The sequence below is a fragment of the Vipera berus genome (genome assembly GCF_964194415.1).
Source record: "Vipera berus genome assembly, chromosome: 4".
NCBI classification, from domain to species: Eukaryota; Metazoa; Chordata; class Lepidosauria; order Squamata; family Viperidae; genus Vipera; species Vipera berus.
The window spans coordinates 63,637,526-63,657,824 of NC_138206.1; the positions used below are offsets into that span (position 1 = coordinate 63,637,526).

The 20,299-nt window shown below is 33.0% G+C and overlaps 1 protein-coding gene across 7 annotated transcripts in view; it reads left to right on the top strand.

Annotated features, from left to right (window-relative positions):
- The window catches only part of DMD (dystrophin), a 931,439-nt gene that overhangs the window by 569,450 nt on the left and 341,690 nt on the right, over positions 1-20,299 (top strand). For all 7 annotated transcript variants that reach the window (XR_014026476.1, XM_081327957.1, XM_081327955.1 and 4 more), the window contains one exon: positions 19,764-19,939. Coding sequence is in view for 6 of the 7 variants with exons in the window: in XM_081327957.1 (XP_081184083.1) it covers positions 19,764-19,939 (176 nt within the window). In the remaining variant the exon portion in view is untranslated. The remainder of the gene's footprint in view (positions 1-19,763; positions 19,940-20,299) is intronic.

The following is a 20,299-nucleotide window of genomic DNA, read 5'->3' on the forward strand; positions in this document are numbered from 1 at the left end:
ATTCCTTCTTCCTTCTCTTTTCCCCACAATAACCCTGTGAGGTCAGTTGAGCTGAGACAAGAGTGAGCAGCCAGCCAGCTTTCATGCCTAAAATGGGACTAGAACTGACAAGTTTCATGGTTTATAAGCCAGTATCTTAATCATTACACCAAACTGACTCAGCCTAAAATAGAATATATGGTTCTATACCAGGGGTAGGCAACCTTGGCTTTTTTATGACTCGTGGACTTCAACTCACATGGCTGGCTCAGGAATTCTGGGAGTTGAAGTCCACAAGTCATAAAAGAGCCAAGGTTGCCTACTCCTGTTCTATACCATATTTTCCTCCTATTAACTTGAGATCTGCCAATATCATGACTATAAATATTCCTCTTTTTGGTTGGCAAGTCAATGTAGATAATAGGTGAAAAAAATACCTGACTGAAAATTATATATCTGTTAGCTTTGCCAAATAAATTATTCTGTCCCTTTCTGCAAACAGCAAATACACATAATTATTTTTAATTCTTTAATTGCACTGATAATTTTCTCAGTTCATGATTGGAAAAAATGTGTAATAGGATTATGTAAAAACATATACTTTGAAAACCTTTTTATTTCTTTTCTGACTTTTTCACACTATTTCTTTTTTGTTTTGTGCTACGGCATCCATAGAAGGTATCAGAAGACAAACACCCTGATTATTCTAATTTCATTTTACCAATAAGCATGATCCTACGTTACCATTTTTTTTTCAAATAGTTCAGTTAAAATATAAATGCTATTGTCTGGATAAAGTTCAACACCAGATGCTCTATTTATCAAACTGCTTTTAATTAGAAGATTTACAAAAGAAGTGAGTAAAAAATGGATTTCACACCAATTGCTCCTTTTGGCAGTCTTGACCTGATTTAGTGGTGTCCTAATTGTTGAAAAATAGTGCTTTTCAAGCACACAACTTTATGCCACATATTTTTATTGCCTTGCTCATTAAAAAGAGAATCCTGCCACAGTTAGGAACAGCAGTGACCAGTCTTGACATGTTGAGAGCTATCTTGCCATCAATTATCTCCTCAGAGTGAGATACTGTGGGCATGGCGACCCCAAGTAATGCATGTGGATATGACACTTGATTGAAAATGTTGTTTAACACATAATTCAGCAGCTCTAAGGGGCTGACTCACAATGTGTTGTGATTGCTTTCAGCCATTTTTTAAAAAATAATAAAATAATTTATGATACACATCAGTAATAATAATAGTGTATCATAAATTATTTTATTATTTAGTATTAATAGAATTATATACCTAGAATTATATGACTGAAGCATTGGTAAAAAATCTTATCAGCCAAATTTACAAGAATGATCACTTCTTTTCTGGGGTCTGAGTTTGCTAAAATAATTACAAATATTTATCAATATTTCAATGCTAAATTAAAAAAAATTGCAAATGGATAATCAGGAGGAATTTTAAAATCTCATTTTCATTCAGAAACGTTTGTTTAGTCATATTTGTTTAGTCATAAATGGTGTCATAGTTCGATACTTGATAAAGATAAGATAACATAAGATAACCTTTATTGTCATTTTTTACTGTGGGCACAATGGCACACATCAACGCTCTCAAAATGGACAACATACATGACACACACCTAACTATACTATATATACATATGTATAGACCCACACCCCTATATTTTATATATATTTATATATAGGAAGTATGTAGTGGGGTGCCCCAGGGCTCTGTTCTGGGCCCAGTGCACTTTAACATCTTCATCAACGATTTGGACGAAGGGATAAATGGGGAACTCATCAAATTTGCAGACGACACCATGCTGGCTGGAATAGCCAACACTCCAGAAGACAGGCTTAAGATACAGGAGGATCTGGACAGACTTGAACACTGGACGCTATCTAACAAAATGAAATTCAATTGTGAAAAAAGTAAGGTTCTACATTTAGGCAAGAAAAACCAAATGTACAGGTATAGTATAGGGGGTACCTTGCTCAATAGTAGTAACTGTGAGAGGGATCTTGGAGTCCTAGTGGACAATCACTTAAATATGAGCCAGCAGTGTGCTGTAGCTGCCAAAAAAGCCAACACAGTGCTAGGCTGCATTAACAGAGGAATAGAATCAAGATCACGTGAAGTATTAATACCACTTTACAATGCCTTGGTAAGGCCACACTTGGAATACTGCATCCAGGTTTGGTCACCACGATGTAAAAAATATGTTGAGACTCTAGAAAGAGTACAGAGAAGAGCAACAAAGATGATTAGGGGACTGGAGACTAAAACATATAAGGAACGGCTGCTGGAATTGGATATGTCTAGTTTAATGAAGAGAAGGACAAGTGGGGACATGATAGCAGTGTTCCAATATCTCAGGGGCTGCCACAAAGAGGATGGACTCAAGTTACGTATTCTCCAAAGCGCCCAAAGGCAGGACAAGAAGCAATGGATGGAAACTAGTCAAGGAGAGAAGCAACCTAGAACTAAGGAGAAACTTCCTGACAGTTAGAACAATTCATCAGTGGAACAACCTGCCTCCAGAAGCTGTGAATGCTCCAACACTGGAAGTTTTTAAGAAGGGACTGGACAGCCATTTGTCCGAAATGGTATAGGGTTTCCTGCCTGAGCAAGGGGTTGGACTAGATGACCTCCAAGGTCCCTTCCAACTGTATTATTATTATTATTATTATTATTATTATTATTATTATTATTATTATTATTATTATTATTATTATTATTATTATTATTATTATTATTATATTTTCTATAGCTGGCTTCCTTCTAAATTAATTTTACCTGCTCTTTATGACAACATTAAGTAGACAAATGACTGCCTGTTTAATATCATAACTATATCAAGAAGATCACCAGAGTGTTCTTAGGCCAGATTAAAAGAAATGAGTTTAATGCCCATCTACCACCCAGGTATTGCTACCATTACTTGCTGCAGCATTGCTGACCTGCAGCATATGCTGTCTATTGGAGAGCTTTGGAGTTCTATTGACAACTGCGGGGCTATAGCAATTTTTATAAATTAGCATTATTTTTTAGAAAAAATGGCTGAAAGCAATCACAACACATTGTGAGTCAGCCCCTTAGAGCTACTGAATTATGTGTTAAACAACATTTTCAATCAAGTGTCATATGCATTCTAACCCTAACCCTAACCCTATCTTATGTAAAGGTAAAAGGGACATATTTCAAATGAAAATGAGAGAAAAAGCAATGTGATTTGTTTTATTGTTTTCTGCTTATAAGAATATTATGGCATGAAAATTTAAGAAGAAAATCACATTTTTTCTGTTTTGTTGTAGAATAATGTTTATTTTTTAAAAAACTTAAATTGAAAATATAATGAATAGTGGAGGGCATAAAGTTCTCAATATGAAGTTTACCTGAAACATTTGGGATAAATGCATGACATATATGAAAACAGCTTTTAGTGCTGAAAACTGTTCTTGATAAACAAGAGGGAGGATTCTGATCTCTTTGTTGTTTCATTCATAATTGTTCTTAATTGAATTTTCACTTTTTTGTCACATTCACTAAAAAAATAATTTTGGTTCTGTAGGGAATCTCACTCCTGAATAGATACAGCAGAAGTCTGGGCAGTTTACAATGTCAGCATATTTTCCCTAACAACCTGGGTCCTCATTTTACCAATGTCAGAAGGATGGAAGACTGAGTCAACCTTGAATCTGTCAGGATCGAACTCCAGGCAGTGGGCAATGGGCAGAATTAGCCTACAATATTGCATTCCAACCACTGCACCAACATATTAAGACAGAATCAAAATAAAAATTAAGAGAAAAGAAAAGAAAAAGGTTATAGGATAGAACAATTCAGTGCACAGTGATTCTATTGCTGAATATTATTGGAAAGTTTAGAACTTAGGCAAAATGTTTGTGTCTGTAAATAAGTGATATTTTGATGAATGTTCTGTCTATTTCAACGAAATATTTATTTATTTAAATTAAATAAAACAATGTGTTATGTATCACATGAAATATTTCAGATTTCATGTCACAACAATTCAGAGCTGGGATGACCCATACGAGACTATAGTTTGCATTTCTATAGCACTTCCTATTTCTCTCATCTTCACAGTGATAGGCAAAGTTACATAAATCAATCAGATTTTTATTTTTACATACCAGTAACCTCATTAGTAACTAAAACACGAAAACCTCTATAAAATCTGAATGCAGAAGGAATACCTTTTTACAAAAAGCATCATAAAATCAGGAAAAAAATATTTTGATGGAATATTTAAGAACTGTCATACCATTTTATGTACTTCAGGGCCAATAAACATGTCAGGTAATGGTTAATGTTTCACAATATTGTGAGCTTTAACTGATCCATCTGCTCAATGTCTAAAGGTACATATTACAAATGTAATTTTCATTAACTATTCCCTGAATTTTATTTGTGAATCAATGCACTTATAACTGTTTTGCATATTACATTTCTAAAATTATTGCATTAAAAATAATTTGAATATATCTGTAAGATTTCCATACATTTAAAATGAAGGGGAAAATGAGAAGGATACTGTTTACACATTCTTATCTTCCCCATCACAGCAACTCTGTTTGACATAATGACAAACCATGTACAGGTTTAAGTTTTTTAAGTAAATTGTAATGCAAGAATTTGAAAAATAATAATAAATTCAAGTAAATTCTAAACCAGAGGTCTCCAACCTTTTGGGCACCAGGTACCAGTTCTACGGAGAAAGGTTTTTCTGTGGACCAGAGAGTGTGTGGTTTTGTGTGCTGCCTGCATCCCATGGGTGGGGCTTTGCTTATTTGTGCGGACCGGTTGCTGGTATGCCATGGCCCACTACTGGTACTGGTCCATGGACCGGGGATTAGGGACCCCTGTTCTAAATTAATTACTTGTTTTTCTAAACTTCCTTGGTACTTCTAATGGTATCAAAATCTGATATTTTTCACTAACATTGATTACAGTTCTTGCCTGCCATGTCTTTGCAATCTGGTACACTTTATTTTTAGAGTGTTTGAATACACAGTTTGAATACACTTTTCTGACTTCCTAAACTGTGAGAAGCTGCATTTTTCCAAGTTACTTTATAGTTATCTATTATATGTTGCAATCAAAACAAAAGTACATTGTATCATAATTACAATTTTAAACACAACAAATCATCACTGATGTAGTTCAATGTTAGAACAATATATTGAAAAGGTAACCACTCTGTTTCTTATATCTTATTAGAATATTATCCTTTATACAATAGATGAATTTCATAGTCTGTATAATTATTCATTGAATGTGACTTTTTAAGAGGTTTTAGGGCATGATGATAATCAGCGATCACAATAAAAAATAGCAGTGGTTTCAATTATCTGGGAAGTTTTCAGGAATAGAAATAAGATATGACCCACCACCATCACCTATCTAGTTCAACATAATATTTCATAATTAAGATACTTGATTAAAACTATTCATTTTTAGTATGGTGTCTATTTCTAATTTTGAAATATGTAGGCAACATGAATAAAAAGTTTTCCGTTCTTAAAAAAGAAGTAGAAATTAGGTTTCCTCAATGAATGAATAATTTAGAAGAAATGCCTTTTCACATAATCTTATTCTGTTACACTTCTTAATATTATTAATTATCCAAAATTAATTTTTAAGTACAATTGTGGATGAATGGTATCAAAGAGATTACATGTCTATCTTGGACAAACTACAGGATAGGCAAGGAGTCCTACCTAAGAATAAACTGAGAATATATGTACTTGTTAAAATGATATGGGAAAGCAACCTCAATCTGTTTCTTTCTTAGAAGTCAGTCCCTCTTTTTTCAGTCCACTTTTACTTAACACCTACAGTTCTTGATTGTCTTTCTCTTTTCTACATATACTGTATAAGTAAGCTTTTCTTAACATGTTCAACCTTTGACATCTCAGACTCATTTTCCCTTCTTTTATAAAATATTCAACTTTGCAATAAATTATACTATCCGCTATTTGAATTTTTTCTTATGCAATTTAATCCTTATTATTTTGCTATTGGTGCATGTGCATGCACACATGAACACACACACACACACACACACAATATAATGTACATAAAGTTTTCATAGTGCTATGAAATTTAATTGTATATGAAAATTTATTATTGTGATTTACGATTGAAGGAGTGTCAGGCACAAGCAACCAGAGCAACTTGTGAAAAGCTTTAGTCAGTAATTTTATTGCTTATTGCCTACATTATCAGAATCCCACCAGACTGTTTGTCTTCTCCTGGGAGCAACCAGATAAGACTTCATGGATTTTGGAGTGGGAAAGGTCAAGCTTATCCCATTTGCAGCTGCACAGTGGATCCAAGCTAGGTCCTCACTTGACCCTCTCACTGCAGCCTCGCTAGCAATTCTGCAACAAAAAATGATTCTATACTTCATTTATTCAAAAGGGAAAAACAGCAAGAGAGAATGCAAAATAATATAAGAGAATTTTATTTCAAATGGCACAATAATGTGATAATGAGCACAATTAGTGCAAAATTAATACATCTTTAATGGTGACAGGTGTGCACAGACTAGACTATTGTTTTTTTTTAGCAACATTTAGAAATATGTGAAAATAAGAAATAAAGTAAGCTTAATGCAAATTTATAGATTTAACACAGAAATATGATAAGCTAAAATATTTGAGTTACTTATTTTTGACAAAAATATGAAGGTTGTTCTCTGAATGGAATGTGATGAAAGGAAAACCCTTGGAAATAAATGGACTGATGTGCCTTGGTTGCATAACTGTATTTATTTTATGAAATTAGAAATGTATTATTTGGTACACATGAATCTGTGTACTTCTTTTAATGCAAACAATGCTATGCTGTTCTCTAATATGCTAAGTCAGGGGTGTCAAACTCAATTTCATTGAGGGCTGCATCAGCATTGCAGTTGCCCTCAGGGGGCCAGGTGGGCATGGCCTGGGTGGGCATGGCCTACTGGGTGGGCGTGGCTAGAGTGCATATGGCCTACTGGGTGGGCATGGCCAGCTCTACATCGTTCGCATCAAGGGTGCCTATGGGGGCCTGGGCAGGAGTGGGACAGATCTGAGGGTCTCTGGCAGAAGGAGGGTCTCTGGGCCAGGGCCAAGGCAGTGGGGGCCGTTCACTCACTGTTTCCAGGATGGCTTCGCGGGCCGCATGAAACCAATTCACGGGCCGGATCTGGCCCTCGGGCCTTGTGTTTGACATTCCTGTGCTAAGTGATTTGTGGAGAAGGTTAGATTGCATAATAAGGATAAATCTTGAAACTGAGGAAAATTGAGCAATGATTTATAAGATATACATACATGGAAAAAGAGGAGGAGAGGTTAATAAAATCATGGATGGTGGTGAGTTTAAAAAACAAAGCATTAAATAAACCAGTGAATAGATGTGGTCAGTTTAAGGATGGCTTCCAAGCCTGGAACATTCCAAAAAGCTACTTACATAATGAATAGTGTTTATATAATTTAGACTTCCCTTTTTCCCCCTCTTATCTCCTGCTTTTAATTTCCTTAGGTCAGTACTTATTGCTCTTTTTCTATTCTTTGCATGATTATGTTTAGCTAGTTGCATTAACAAAAGATCCAAAAGGACAGTTTTGATATCATGCCATTATATATAAGGTTTTTTTATTTGTTTGATGAGGTTTTCTTTAAAAAATGAATTTAAGAATTTTTTTTGCTGCCTATGTAGGGTTTATTCCATATATTTTCTAAGTAATTATATAGTTACACAGAAGACAGGGATTTCTTATAAATATGTAATGCTTGTTGAGTTTTTATGGCAACAGTACATCTGGGGGAAAAAAGGTTGCCATATAATAGACTGGATTATAAAGGCTGAGACTGGTGATACCAGAGGATTTCTAGGAATGATGCCTCAAGAAAAAACAAATACCTTTCAGAAGGAAATATTCTCCATGCTACAGCTAATTCATCAAACAATTGTTGCACACAAAGAGGACATAAAAAGAAACCATAATGAGACTAAAAATAATCTAGATCATATAAATGACCAAATCTCCAAATTGAAGCTACAGTTGGAAAGTTCCAGATAACGACTACAAAGTATGAACAAATAAACCAGAAACCAGAGGATGAAGCAGAAGAAATGGACCTAGAGATGGAGGAGATAGGAGGAGGGAAATATGGGCTGCCATATACAAATAAAATACTGCAAGACCTATCTATAACAATGAAAATACAAAATACCCTTTAGTCCTTTTTCCAAAATACACCTGACGACAAGGAAGAAGATTCTAGAAAATGGAACATAGAGCGGGCAGGAGAAATGTTTAGGGAATGTGGATGGGCAGAGTCCCCCCACCCCCCCAAAAAAGTCTACCTAAATTGTCTTCCTCAAGGCCAAGCAGCTTTCACAAAAATAAAAAGAAAATTTTGGGGAGATTTAATTGCCTTGATCTGGAAAGCTACTTGGCAAAGAAAGAAAGTGAGAGTTAGATTTTAAAAACAGAGGATTTGACTTATCAGAGGGGGCTTTCTCTGTTTAATATGCCTGTTTGAATATGATTAAAAGAATGGATGACCCTTAGATATAACTAGATTTTTATAATGAAAGATATGATTTAGAATTAAAATAGCCTTTTTCTTTGTTCTTTGTTCTTTTTTCTTTGTTCTTCTTTTGATATGGGAAATTTGAAATTCTCAATCATCCAGGTCATGGTTGTCCTAAAGTGTTTTTTTCAAAAGGCAACCAGACTTTCTTATCAAAGAGGGAAAAGTTTTACTTGACAAGACTTGAAAGTGGATCTACACACAACAAACTACAAGACTGACATGGAAAAAGATATTACACTGGACATACAAAACTCAACTGCTAATTTTTTAATAATTAAAATAAACATACAAACAATAAACTAAGACAGGGAGCTGAATAATTTTTTCTGTATTGGATTTGTAAAAGAGACTTATTAAAGCTGTGAAGTATTTTGAATAAGGGCCCAAGAAGAAATGAAAAGTAATCAAGTTCTCTGACATTATTTGAATGGAATAAAAATTAAAATAGTTAGAAATAAAATGAAGGAATTTGAAGTTGTTTTATTGGGTCAAGATTAAAATAGACATGTTGTTATTTCTTTGTTGATGCCAGGACTGAAATAGCAATGCTTATAAATTTGTTTATACATAAGGGGTAGGATATGGGAAGAATAGCTCATTTGTTGAATTTTAAGAGAACGTGATAATTTACTGAAATTCTTTGTAGGGGGCATGAAGGTGAGAAGTAATTTCTTTATATGCTTTTTTCCTTTACTATATTATATAAATTTTATATCATCTATTTTATAAATTTTATTAAAAGGTTTAATGAATTTTATTATAATTTTAATACAGAATAAATACTAACTAATATTTAGAATGGAAAAAGAAGGAAAGAAAAAAGGTAAAACAGAAAAAGGTGCAAAACAGAACAAAGAAAAGAAAAAAGAATTAGAAGTGATTTCCATTTTTCTTTCACAGCAATTATAACTATGAATATAAAATAGCCATTTACTCTGTGTTTATAGCATTCTTTACTTTTTCTCTATAATCTATTATTTTTATTCTAATCTTCAAAACCATATGTCATAAATTCATTTTTTTCTGCTTCCCACAATAGTCAATAAGCGGTTTTTCAATCATTAGGTTTAGACAATGTTGTCTCTCTAAATAAAGCAGTCAATTTGACTATCTCTACATAACCACCCTGTAAGGTAAGCTGGGCCGAGAGACAGAGTGACTGGAACAAAGTCATGTAGCCAATTTGCATGTCTAAGGCGGGATTAGAACTCACAGTCTCCTGATTTGTAGCCTGATAACCACTAGATCAAACTAATTCATGCTCTCTGGTTCTCTCAAATCTTCCCATTCATCTACCATGATGTTTCTTTCAAATTTTGCATTCATTTCATCATGCAATTTTTTATTTGTCTGTTCCATATCATATTTTTGGTAACTGTTTATACATACAAACTAATGAATGAACTTAGTATTATATGAGTGTTTCAGATTTAATCATCTCAAAATAGACATCTTCCTTTTCAAAGATTGGCTGTTTTTTTTAATCTTTCCAGTTACTAGCAAATACTTCCATGATAAATTCTTTCCTTCATGAAACAATTGTGTCTTTATTTTCTTTCTCAAATCTGAAGCTATTTTGTTAGTATATATCTCTATATCTTTCTTACTATAATTGTTGTTAAAGTAAAAAAAAACATTTAACAATGATGCTAATGGTGACATTGTAATCTTCATCTTTGCTTTTAAAATATTGCAGATTTTTAATAAAATTTGTCTTGTAACATTTCCCTTCACATTCTTTTTTTCTTTTGTTTTATATGTCATAGGTATTCATGAAGTTCATTAGCTGGGCCTTCTCCTTATATAATTGATGTTACATTATGTAGAGCTTTTATTCATTCTGTTATCAGTAATAGAGAAATTGCTCTATAATAATGCACTTTAATTTTTAGGCAGGAGTCCAAGATGTTAGTGTATTAAACAGACTGAAGAGGTCCAAGTTACATAATAAAGTAATCAGAATTCAGAACATGCAAATAAAGTTAAATACTTAGAGGGCCTGGAGGCTAGCTATAATAATCTCTGCCTAAACTGTTCCGAATGATAAATGAAGCAAATGATTAATATATAGATAATGTTTTATCTCATTTAATGATTAACATTTATTGTTGCAAAGAAGTTTATTATCTGCCTCATTTCAAAAGGAATACATTTTCTTGCACATATGATTTTTTTAGAATTACTTTTTTTCTTTTAGAGTCTTCATTTTATGCAATAAAAATACTAATCTATCTACTTTAGCCAAACTGTATTTCTGAGCTTGACTGACCTTTTAACTTTCCCAACTATAGTTTTCTTATCTTTAACAATTGGCTGAATTGAGTCTCCTTTTGAAAAGTTGCTGTCAATATTTTGATTATGCTCAACATTTTTTCTTCAGAATTACTTTGCAAATTTTAGTTCAGGAAATATTGACAGTACAACATTATTTTGTGCTATAAGCAGCATATATTATAAAATGCCTAATTGATATTAGAATTAAAATATTGTATAGTTAACATTAGCAATTATTTAAACCAAGGACTATTAAAAGGGATCCATAATTTGTTTTAAATTGCTTTCTTTATCATTAAGAATCAAAAAGAAAAAGAAATGGATTCATTTGAATCGGAAAATAAAAGATTAGGATAATTAATTATGTGTGAGATTAATAGGTTAGGACAAGTGTTGATGTAAAAAGGACAATGTAATAAAACATGGTTAGAGTTTCAATGACTACTTCACTACATAGATTTAATGGGTTGTCTTTCTAATTCCCCTCTAAAACTGCTGATGTAAGTACATTGAGCCATGCCAAGGTTTAAGGCCCTCCTTAATTCATGAACAAGGTATCTGACTGGTCTAATGACTGCTTAGAAATAACATCTTTGAGGGGAGACAAAGACTATTAGTAGATCAAAGTAGTTGAAATATTGATTGATTAGTGTATATTTCTGCCTTAGAGGACACTTGAGTTAGGGAAAAGCCACAAATTCCATTTTTTAATAGAATCTTGATTCAAAATATGAAACAAATGTATTAGAAAAGTCCTAGAGAGATTTTAGATAGGTATTGTCATTTGTTTTGTGGGTGTGGGGTGTGGGTGTCTGTATAAAGAATTTTTACATAGATTAAAAAACCAAATAAAACAACAAATGCACAAATATAAAAAAGGGGAAAAGAAAAAACTGCAGAAACAGCTAAAGAAAGAAAAAATAAAATAAAATAAAATAATTTTAAAAAATGACTTCCATCCTTCCTAACTACAATTACAGGCAAACTCATTATGCCTCTTCTATTTTTAATAGTAGCTATTGTCACTTTGAATTAGAAAAGTCAGTGATACTTAAATATAAAACAATCTTTTTAAAAAGCATTAACCAAAATTTCACATAAACTTCATTTGAAATAAGTGTGAGAAGGATTATAATTCAAAGTATACATTCATACATCATGTGAATTTACTATAATGCAAACATTTAATAACATTGAAATCATTTAAAAAATAAACTGTTCTAGGTACTATGAGAATAAGCTTTCAATTCTAAAGTCTCTCTTTCAAAAAAAAATTCTATGAACTCACACCATGAGCTTAGACAAGCGATTACTTTGTTTTTTTACAGTGAAGATTACTACCAACTCAAGTGCAATAATTTATTTTCCTTGCTCCCTCCCTTCCTCTTTGACTTGGTAATAAGTAGTTTTTGTCCAGTTCAGGTTGAAAAAAAATTGTCTTAGTTCCTTTCCTAAACGTGAGTAGAAAATAAATCTACTCTCAAAAGAATGCATTCCAGACATTGGGAGAAACACAAGATCCTGCATCTCAAACTGGAATGAGAAGGCATGAGTACCTAATATTATATATTATGAACGTTGTGATTAGTTCCACTTTACATACATTGATGCAGTAGAATATAAAATAAGGTCACTCTCTCCACACATACATACACACGGAGCCTCCTCTTGAGGCTCATTAACCTCTGTGACTTCTCTTATAATTCCTTATAGTACTTACAACCGTGGTGGCGAACCTATGGCAGGTGTGCCACAGGTGGCACGCAGAGCCCTTTCTGTGGGAATGCGCACCGTTATCCCAGTCCTAGGCCTTTAGCTGGGTTTTATAAAACCTTTTCGCTTTAGGCCTCCGCCACTGTGTGCAAAAAAAAGGCTCAATCAATTAATCAATTTCAACTTCTCGCGGGGAAAAAAAGATCTCGCAAAGTTGGAATTGATTGATTGAGCTTTTTAGTCCCACTCAGTCTGCCATTACCATCGCAGCCTCACCCACACAACTGGCCACACCCACTCAATGGGCCACACCCACCTGGCACCTGACGATACATAAGTGGGTTTTGGGTTGCAGTTCGGGCACTCAGTCTCTAAAAGGTTCGCCATCACTGACTTACAACTTGCATTTTTTACTAATCTAAATTGCATCATACAAAAAGGATGGACCCCTAGAAATACAGCACAATCTCACAGTTGCATCATATCAGATGAGCATTTTTTTTCTCATTTTGGCAGCCTCCCATGTAGATCAGATAAGAAACATTACAAGAACTAATTCTACTTTATTGTAATGCTATGTTAATTTTGCAGATCTGAAAGTACAAATCTCTCACTGTCTCTTTTTACCATCTAATAAATTAGGGCAGGCCATTTCTAACTTTTTTTCTCTATAAATTGGTCAGTAGCAGGATCTTCCCACTTTTATCTGCTCAATCCCTTGGCTGCATCTATAACTTCTCCTTCCAAGATTATTCTCACATTCATTACATTTTTAATTTGAATCTCTTAAGTTATTTCTTACTTACATACAGCACAGGATGCTGGATGATGCTCTATCATGTGTGAATATTTTATATCTCACTTCTATTCCTGGAAAAAATTGCTTCCCACTTCTTAAACCTGCTTTACCCTGCTTTAACATTTTCAGAACTCTCCATTGCCTTCTTCCTAAAACTCAGAGAGAGTGACTTACCCAAACCCAGCCAGCTGACTTCAAGCCTAAGGCAGGATAAGAACTCAATAGCCTGATATCTTTAACCACCCACCAAATTGTTTCTTGATTTAATAATTAGTTTGATTTCGTATCACCCAAGGGTTAGAATCACTGTCACTGGACCAGTGGGTTATTGTTGAGCTTAAGCATCAAAAATTTTATTTGTTCTTTAATTAATTAAAGAGAAGTTATGCAAATAATTATATTCAAAAACCATATCTTATCTGGACTGTAGATTTTCAGAATTTCTACATATTAATTTTTAAGCTACTTTATTATCTTAATTAGGTATAATGACATTTAGAAAATGCAAAGCAAGGGTTTCAAAATTAATTTTCTGCAAACAAGTACATCTGACAGTCATTAAATGTTTATTTTCATTATCACTCATATGGTAACAGCAATTTTCAATATAAGTACATTACAATTAAGCATGCCTGACTATTACCATAACAAGATAATGATAAAGTTGATTGATAGTAAAACTGTTTTTCATTATACTTAACCATAAAATATTGTAACATTCCGTGATAATGGAAAATGAGTTTCATGAAACGATATAAAACTCTACATTGAATTAACTATAAAGCAAAAAAAACCCACCACTCTTAAGAGATTATCTATTACTATGAATATTCTTGAATTTTGTTGACATGCTTTGTAACATTTTTTTACAATAATATCTACTGTAATATTTTTAAGAATAAATCTGAAAGAAAGTCAGAGTGTTATTTTGATATGAAAATAACATTCTTGGTATGTCAACAAAATATAAACATGTCAATTTAAAAATTGAATAATTTGATTACAAAATGGTTTTAATCAAATAGTGTGTTAATTTTAGCTGAAAAAAAATTAGATTCTGATAACCAAGTTATATTGGACAACTCAATGTTCCCAAATTATTTTAAAGCAATTTTCTAAAATGTGTGTGTGTGTGTGCACGCGCACATTTATATCATATATAAAAATACTGTGTTAAACTATACTGGGGCCATAGTTCATTTCTTTTGAATTTTTAATGTTGGTTAAATAATGATGACTTCATGAGCTGAACATAATTACAACAAAGACTTATTTCAAACAATAAGCTTAGTTCAACCAATGGCTAAACTACAGTTTCCCTGCTTTAATGAACAGATAGACATTGTTATTAAAAATATTGTTAGATATATCAGAATTCTCTAACCTGGTGTCTTTTAGTTGTATTGGGACTGTAGCTTCCTGTATGTGGGCTGGAATTTCTGAATTACACTTCCATCTGGATTGCAAAAACACATGGAGAACACCTGGTCAGAGTAGAAAGAAAAAAACAAAATAATAATAATTCATTATTTATATGCTTTTATAGATTTAGATATGATACAACAGCAGTCCCCAGGTCTTCCAGCTTTGTGGACTGGCGCAGGCGATGGCGGGGGAGAGAGGGGATGGTTGTGTGCAAGCAGAGAGCAAGCACACTCACGTGCAAAGCTCCATTTACGCCCACCACTCCCTCCTCTTGCATGGCGCACTACCGGGCCATGGCCCGGGGTTCGGGACCCCTGTGATACAGAATCTATAAAGTTCTGTAAGTCACTTCAGCATGTTTTACATTGGTGAATATATCTGTCAATTAATAGTGAAATACTTCTTCAGTATCTTTACTCACAACAGAGAATGCTATCATCCCTGTAAATTTAAATCCCAATGGTCAGAATCCACAATAAAAATTCTACAACTCATAAAAGTCATAAAAATCACATAATGGTTTAGTAGTACAATTTTCCATATCTGAAAATCTTCCTCAATTATTTATGGTTTTCATTGCAATTGTTATTATAATGACAAAAGTTTAATTAATGTTACCATGATTTTTGGAATTGTTGGCAGGTAAAAATCAGTGCACGTGGAAGTTACATATATTTCTATCAACTGCCTTTTTTTACAAATAAAAAATGCACAGAGTAATTTCAAAACTGTGGATCTTCATTAATGAATTCTATATTTATAAGAATAAGAATATGATCTACAATTACAATATACTTTTAAAAATAAAATAAGGACTATCAATCTTGTTCCTACTATGATCTGATTTCCCTGAGATTCAGAACAAAAGCTTTCCTCACTACTTCTACCAAGCATTTGTATATAATTAAGTGGTTTAAGGAAGATTTATGTCCCTATCAATCAAAAAGTCATATTTATTTTCACTATCTACTAACATTGATAAATATTCTTTTTTGAATTTTTTAAATTTTTTTCCATTCAAAGTTGCAGTTGTGACTATTTTAAGTTCTAAGTAATTTGAAAATAAAAATGTGCAATCCTGTCGACAGCTCAGTTCAAAAAATTGACTACTGTGTATTTTATTACCTAAATGTATTTTAAAGCTATAATTTGTTCAATGTACTCAAATATAACAGTAACTAATGCTTACTATCAATTGAGTTACATAGCAGCACTTTTCCTCTGTATTTTATCCAACAGATTGGTAATTATTCTCTTTCTGATATACTTATGTCACCATATCGTCAATATTATTATATTATTCTTCTGTTGGAATTTTTTGAACTGAGATACTCTTCCAAACGTGAGATTTTTTTGTGGCAGCTAGAATCTAACAGCATTGTCTAATGTAATATTTCTTTACTATCAATTAATTAAATATGAAATAACATTATTATTGACATAGTGTTGATATTGAGGGGTATGCTGTTTTTAAGGCATTTATATTTTATTTAATTTATGAAATTTATTAGCTGCCCATCTCATTTCAAAGCAACTATTAGCAGCTTACAGCATTAAAAGCATTAAAATCATAAAAGAGAAGCCCTGATTTCACAGTGATTAGAATGCAGTTTTGCAGGCTAACTCTGCCCAAACCCATGAGTTTGATCCTGACTGGCTCAAGGTTGACTCAGCCTTCCGTCCTTCCAAGGTCAGTAAAACGAGAACCCAGATTGTTGAGGTCAATATGCTGATGTTGTAAATTGCTCAGAGAGTGCTGTAAAGCACTATGGGGTGGTATATAAGTCTACCTGCTGTTGCTATTGTTACAAACATTTTTAAAACAATAAAAAGGGAAATTACAATGAAAAACAGTATTATAATTAAAAAATGGGGAGGGGAAGAGGTGGATTGCCTCATTAGCATCTCTAGTGTGATTCTTCCCCATTGGAGCTCCAAGCCATCTGACAAAAGCCAGGTCTTCAATCCTATATGGAAAGTAAGAAGGGTGGGAGCCAATTTCACCAGAGGGGATAAGATGTTCCAAAAGAGATACCATGGCAGAGAAGGCCCTTCTCCTGGACCTCCATTTAACACAGGTTTTCAGATGAGGACAAGGTTTCTCAGAACTACCCATCTTTAGACTACAGCACTATCAATACCTAGTTGTCATTGCATTCCTAATTGGAGTTAGCTCTACTTGGAAGCTACACCATATTTATTTATTTATTTCCATTTCTCATAGTAATTATGTCTTCTGTAGAGATCAAAGGTTTTGTTTTCCCATTTCTGTTTCAACATAGTTGTTATTATTTTCGTAGTCTAAGATTCCTCATGCTTTAGTGACTTAGGTCTTTTAGAGACAGCATTTATTTCTCTTTTTTTGGGCAGTACAGTGTGCTTTCAGAAGTGTCAGTTCAGCAAGGCAAAGGACTAATGAACTAGCATCAGCAAAGATTAAACTGCAATGAAGATATTTTGAAAACTGCAAACACTTCTGTAGACGTAATATAACAAAGGCATTCAAGCAATTATAGGACTTTTGCTCTTGCCCCATGCTGATATAAGTGAAAAGAAGGACATTATTTCCATGCACAAAAGAGCTATTGGTTAATGTACTCTGCAGCACTCTGCAAGCTGATATACCACAGTGATGAAGAGGCTAAGGTAAAAATTATAAGCCTCCTAGTTTGAGTTTTATCTCTATGATGAATTCAATAGGTGACTGTAAGTAATGGTATTCTCTTTTGCCATTAGCGCTCTACAAAAGCAACTTATTACTGTTTGTAGGTAAAGTGATATAAAAAGCAAAAAGAATCTATCTATCTATCTATCTATCTATCTATCTATCTATCTATCTATCTATCTATCTATCATCTATCTATCTAATATTAAAGCTTCCTAATATATATATATATTAAAAGTATTACATTCTAAAAATCTTTTTAATGAAAAATTTATGCCTAAATCATTAAGTATTGCAAAGAAATAAAGCAAAAAAATGACACTTTTTAAAACAAAATATATTAAGAAATTTATATCTTCACAACCTCAAAAACTGAAATCAATAATATGCTAATAAAATGTAATAATATAATAATGTCATAGCACAATAAAATTTTATAGTACGGTATCCTTATTTTAGCAGATTATTCCCAACAATAACATAAGGACAATTTCTAACCATAACAAAACATTCTATTAATTCTAATCATCATGCTAATGTTTAGCATGACTAATCCCATCCATAATTCTAACTTCAACCTAACACCCCTTAAAGTATTTTAAATAAATGTTGCTAAGCAATTCATTCATAAACATAAAATGATGAAATGTTGAGATGGCTCCTGGGTAATTAACACCTCCTTTTTTTCTAATCCCTTTTTAATCTGTTTTTGTGCCTTTTATTGTGCCTTGTTGTATGCTGTTGTACGATTGTGAGATGAGCAACTATATAAATATAATGTATATACTTAATTTGTCATAATTACAAAACCTGAGAGAGAGGGAGGGAGGGAGAGAGAGAGAGTTGGGAGATCTATAATGAAGAACTTCTCTTTTTGATGGAATGACTGTAGAGCTGTTCTGTTAGCAGTATATTTAAAATCTTGGTGAATATTCACAGAATGTGATAGTGTTAAATTATTGGTAGGAGTTTGTGATTGGGCATTGTTTATACATAGGCTTTTTCCAGAAATAGAATCAAGTTAGTTAAAAAAATTAGGTCAAAATTCCTTAAGGTCTAAATTAAAAATCAGCATAAGGATTACAATCTGGATTAATTTTCATAGATAATAATAGCATTATGCTTTGCCATTGAGTGTTGAGTAAGAGTATTGTGCTATATTTTTATGTATATTAGCTTGGGTAAAATTAGTTTTCAGCTTTGTTGAACTCTAAGCTAAGGGTGAGTTTGGAAATCTTATGGTTTCACACCAGCATGAATGAAAACCTACCACTTTTATATATGGATCAGTACTGTGTATATGAAAAAAGAAGTGTGGCTTCAATTACATTGCTGCTACCACCATCCACCCACAAATGCTACTATCCCCTTCAAAATATTTTCTATAACTAGTATATCATTGATCAGTATAATGATTGGTAAGATAATTTATAACTACAGTAATATCAGAGAAGAGTACGGTATCTTAGCGCAGGTTACAGTTAGAGCTGATCTTATAATCAATAAAATTTAGCAACTTGTGTTGAAATTAAATTAAATTAAATTAGTTTAGCTGTTCTCTATATACTTTGGCCACCTAATGAGGAGGAAGGACTCACTGGAGAAGAGCCTAATGCTTGGAAAGATTGAGGGCAATAGAAGAAGGGGACGACAGAGAATGAGGTGGCTGGATGGAGTTACTGAAGCAGTAGGCGTGAGCTTAAAAGGACTCCAGAAGATGGTAGAGGACAGGAAAGCCTGGAGGAACATTGTCCATAGGGTCGCGATGGGTCGGACACGACTTCGCAACTAACAACCACAACAACAACATATGTTCTCTATATGTAAAAGAGCAATATGTGGGCTTATAAGGTCATAAAGCAACAGTGGAACAAAAAATAGTTACATGTACAAATGATCTATAGTTACAGTTTAAAAATACTGATTTCTGTACTGACCAATAAGTGTATTCTATCAGCATGTCAGAAGAAGGTATGTATGAATATAAATCACTTTCAAATTCCCAACAGATTAAGTGATGATTTATATTTGGTACATATTTTTAAATCTTTTCTATGTACTCTTCTATAGAGTACTAAAAATCATAAGGGAATCATATCTGAAAATAATTCATACTTGTAAAAATAAAAAACCATCCCTACTGATAAATTTGGTATTTAAAGATCAAAAAGAGATTATATCATGTATATTTTCTGTTACTACATCTGTCACAGCATTCTTAATCTGTATAATAAAGCAGAAGAGGGTTGCCTTCTAATTTAATTAAATTATTTGGTACCTTGCAGGATCTTCAGGATGACATTGGGAGGCAGCAAGCTGTTGTCAGAACTTTGAACCTAGATGGGGATGAGATTATTGAGCAATCATCAGCAACAGATGCCAGCAATTTAAGAGAAAAATTGGACAGCTTGAATTTCCGATGGAAGGAAGTCTGCAGGCAGTTGGCAGAGAGAAAAAAGAGGTAGGATAATAACAGATAATAACAGTTTTATTTTATTTTTGGTATTTCATAATGTATTCCAATAATGGTTACTGTAAAGGAGGTCTAATTTTATGTGTGTAGATGGATGACACACTCCTAAGGAGACAATTGAAAGTATTAAGAAGTGGCTTTAGGACTTCACATTATATTATATTAGAGTTTTTGTTTTTAGTAGCATACGTTAAGTTGATTCCTGTCTGAATTCACTTTCTGGAGAAGAGACACCCTAGTCTCTCTTCCACAAGTAAAAGGAGTTCAAAGTAAACAGATACCAATTTTAGCAGACATTTAATGCTTGAATAAATTTAATGCTTGAATAAGGTTTCTGTCATGGTTCTG